The sequence below is a fragment of the Atta colombica genome, unplaced genomic scaffold (genome assembly GCF_001594045.1).
Source record: "Atta colombica isolate Treedump-2 unplaced genomic scaffold, Acol1.0 scaffold189, whole genome shotgun sequence".
Lineage (NCBI taxonomy): Eukaryota > Metazoa > Arthropoda > Insecta > Hymenoptera > Formicidae > Atta > Atta colombica.
In genome coordinates this window covers 3,020,297-3,021,486 of record NW_017259281.1, presented here as the reverse complement: position 1 = coordinate 3,021,486, position 1,190 = coordinate 3,020,297, and the positions used below count along the sequence as shown (strand labels likewise).

The window sequence follows — 1,190 nt, the reverse complement described above, 5'->3', positions numbered from 1 at the left end:
AACTTTATAATAATTTTTTATAAAGCAGGAAAACTGCTTTAATTAGTGTATCTAAAAATATGGAATTTTATTTTAAGCGCAACTGCACTTTATAATAGCATTTATGCACAAAAATGTATGAACGTAATGTAAAAATATGAAATATCTAAAATCATTCCATTTTCCTTCTGACATTTTTGTTATTCAAGTTGCCTTAAATAAATAGCTCTGTCCAATTATGTGAAACTCTCTGCATAAAGTCGTACTGATAAACTTAATTGGCAACTCTCCTTAGTCTTAGTATACATACAGAGAAATCTATTTAAACTTAACGATATATTAATATTAATAATTAAATAATTTGTATGGATAGCTTAAAATGATGTCTCTTGAAAGCTATCTTTCAAGCTTTTTGTTGGCTTTAATGTCGACTCGTCGCGCAGTTTATGTTTGCACTCTTCGCTTCTTGTACTCTTGACCACACTTTCTCTCGCGGATTTTTTAGAATCATTTCGTTGTAAGCTGGTTCCTCGTTTTCTCGGAGAAGACAATTCCTCTGTTTTCTCAGTGGAATTATTTGCACTATTCGTGCTGCCAGACGCAATGCCGGAAGTATCAGATTCTGGTTGATTACCGTCCAAGCAACACAATAAACTATCAGACAAAGTATCGTCATTTAATATATTCAAATCGGATTCCGATTGCTCAAAGTCTCCTGTCCGCGATGTAAAACTGAGATCGACAGGACTGGCGGTTAATACACTTCTTGACAATAGATATTCCCTGAACGTGCTCGTTATGGACATTGAACTTTGTTGCATACAGGTGCAACAGTTTGCAACAGATTGTATACAGCTATGTTTCTCGAGCGTGTCTAATTTATTTTCTTTATTCTTGACATCTTTTGTATAAGCTAACGCATTATCTGTACTGCTGTATGTTTGAGATTCCTCTAAAATGGAAGCACAATTATTTATTGTACTAACCATATCTAGATTGGGTCCACGTAAATCGCAATTATTGCTGCCAGTGACGAGATTGCATAAATTTGAAGTTGAAACAATCATTACAGGCTTCCTGGAGCGCGGAGTCATCATAGTTTCCTATTACAAATTAAAAAAATTGATGTATTTTTAGATTTATGTTATATTACAATTTTAATTTGACATTACTTCAATATTTTAGTATTTTTAAATTATATATATATATAT

At 32.5% G+C, this 1,190-nt stretch overlaps 1 protein-coding gene across 2 annotated transcripts in view; it reads right to left on the bottom strand.

Moving 5' to 3' along the window:
- Positions 1–272: 272 nt before the first annotated feature.
- The window catches only part of LOC108686715, a 3,651-nt gene continuing 2,733 nt past the window's right edge, over positions 273–1,190 (bottom strand). For both annotated transcript variants that reach the window (XM_018192151.1, XM_018192152.1), the window contains exon 7: positions 273–1,082. In XM_018192151.1, the coding sequence (XP_018047640.1) occupies positions 354–1,082 (729 nt within the window). In that variant the 3' untranslated portion in view covers positions 273–353. The remainder of the gene's footprint in view (positions 1,083–1,190) is intronic.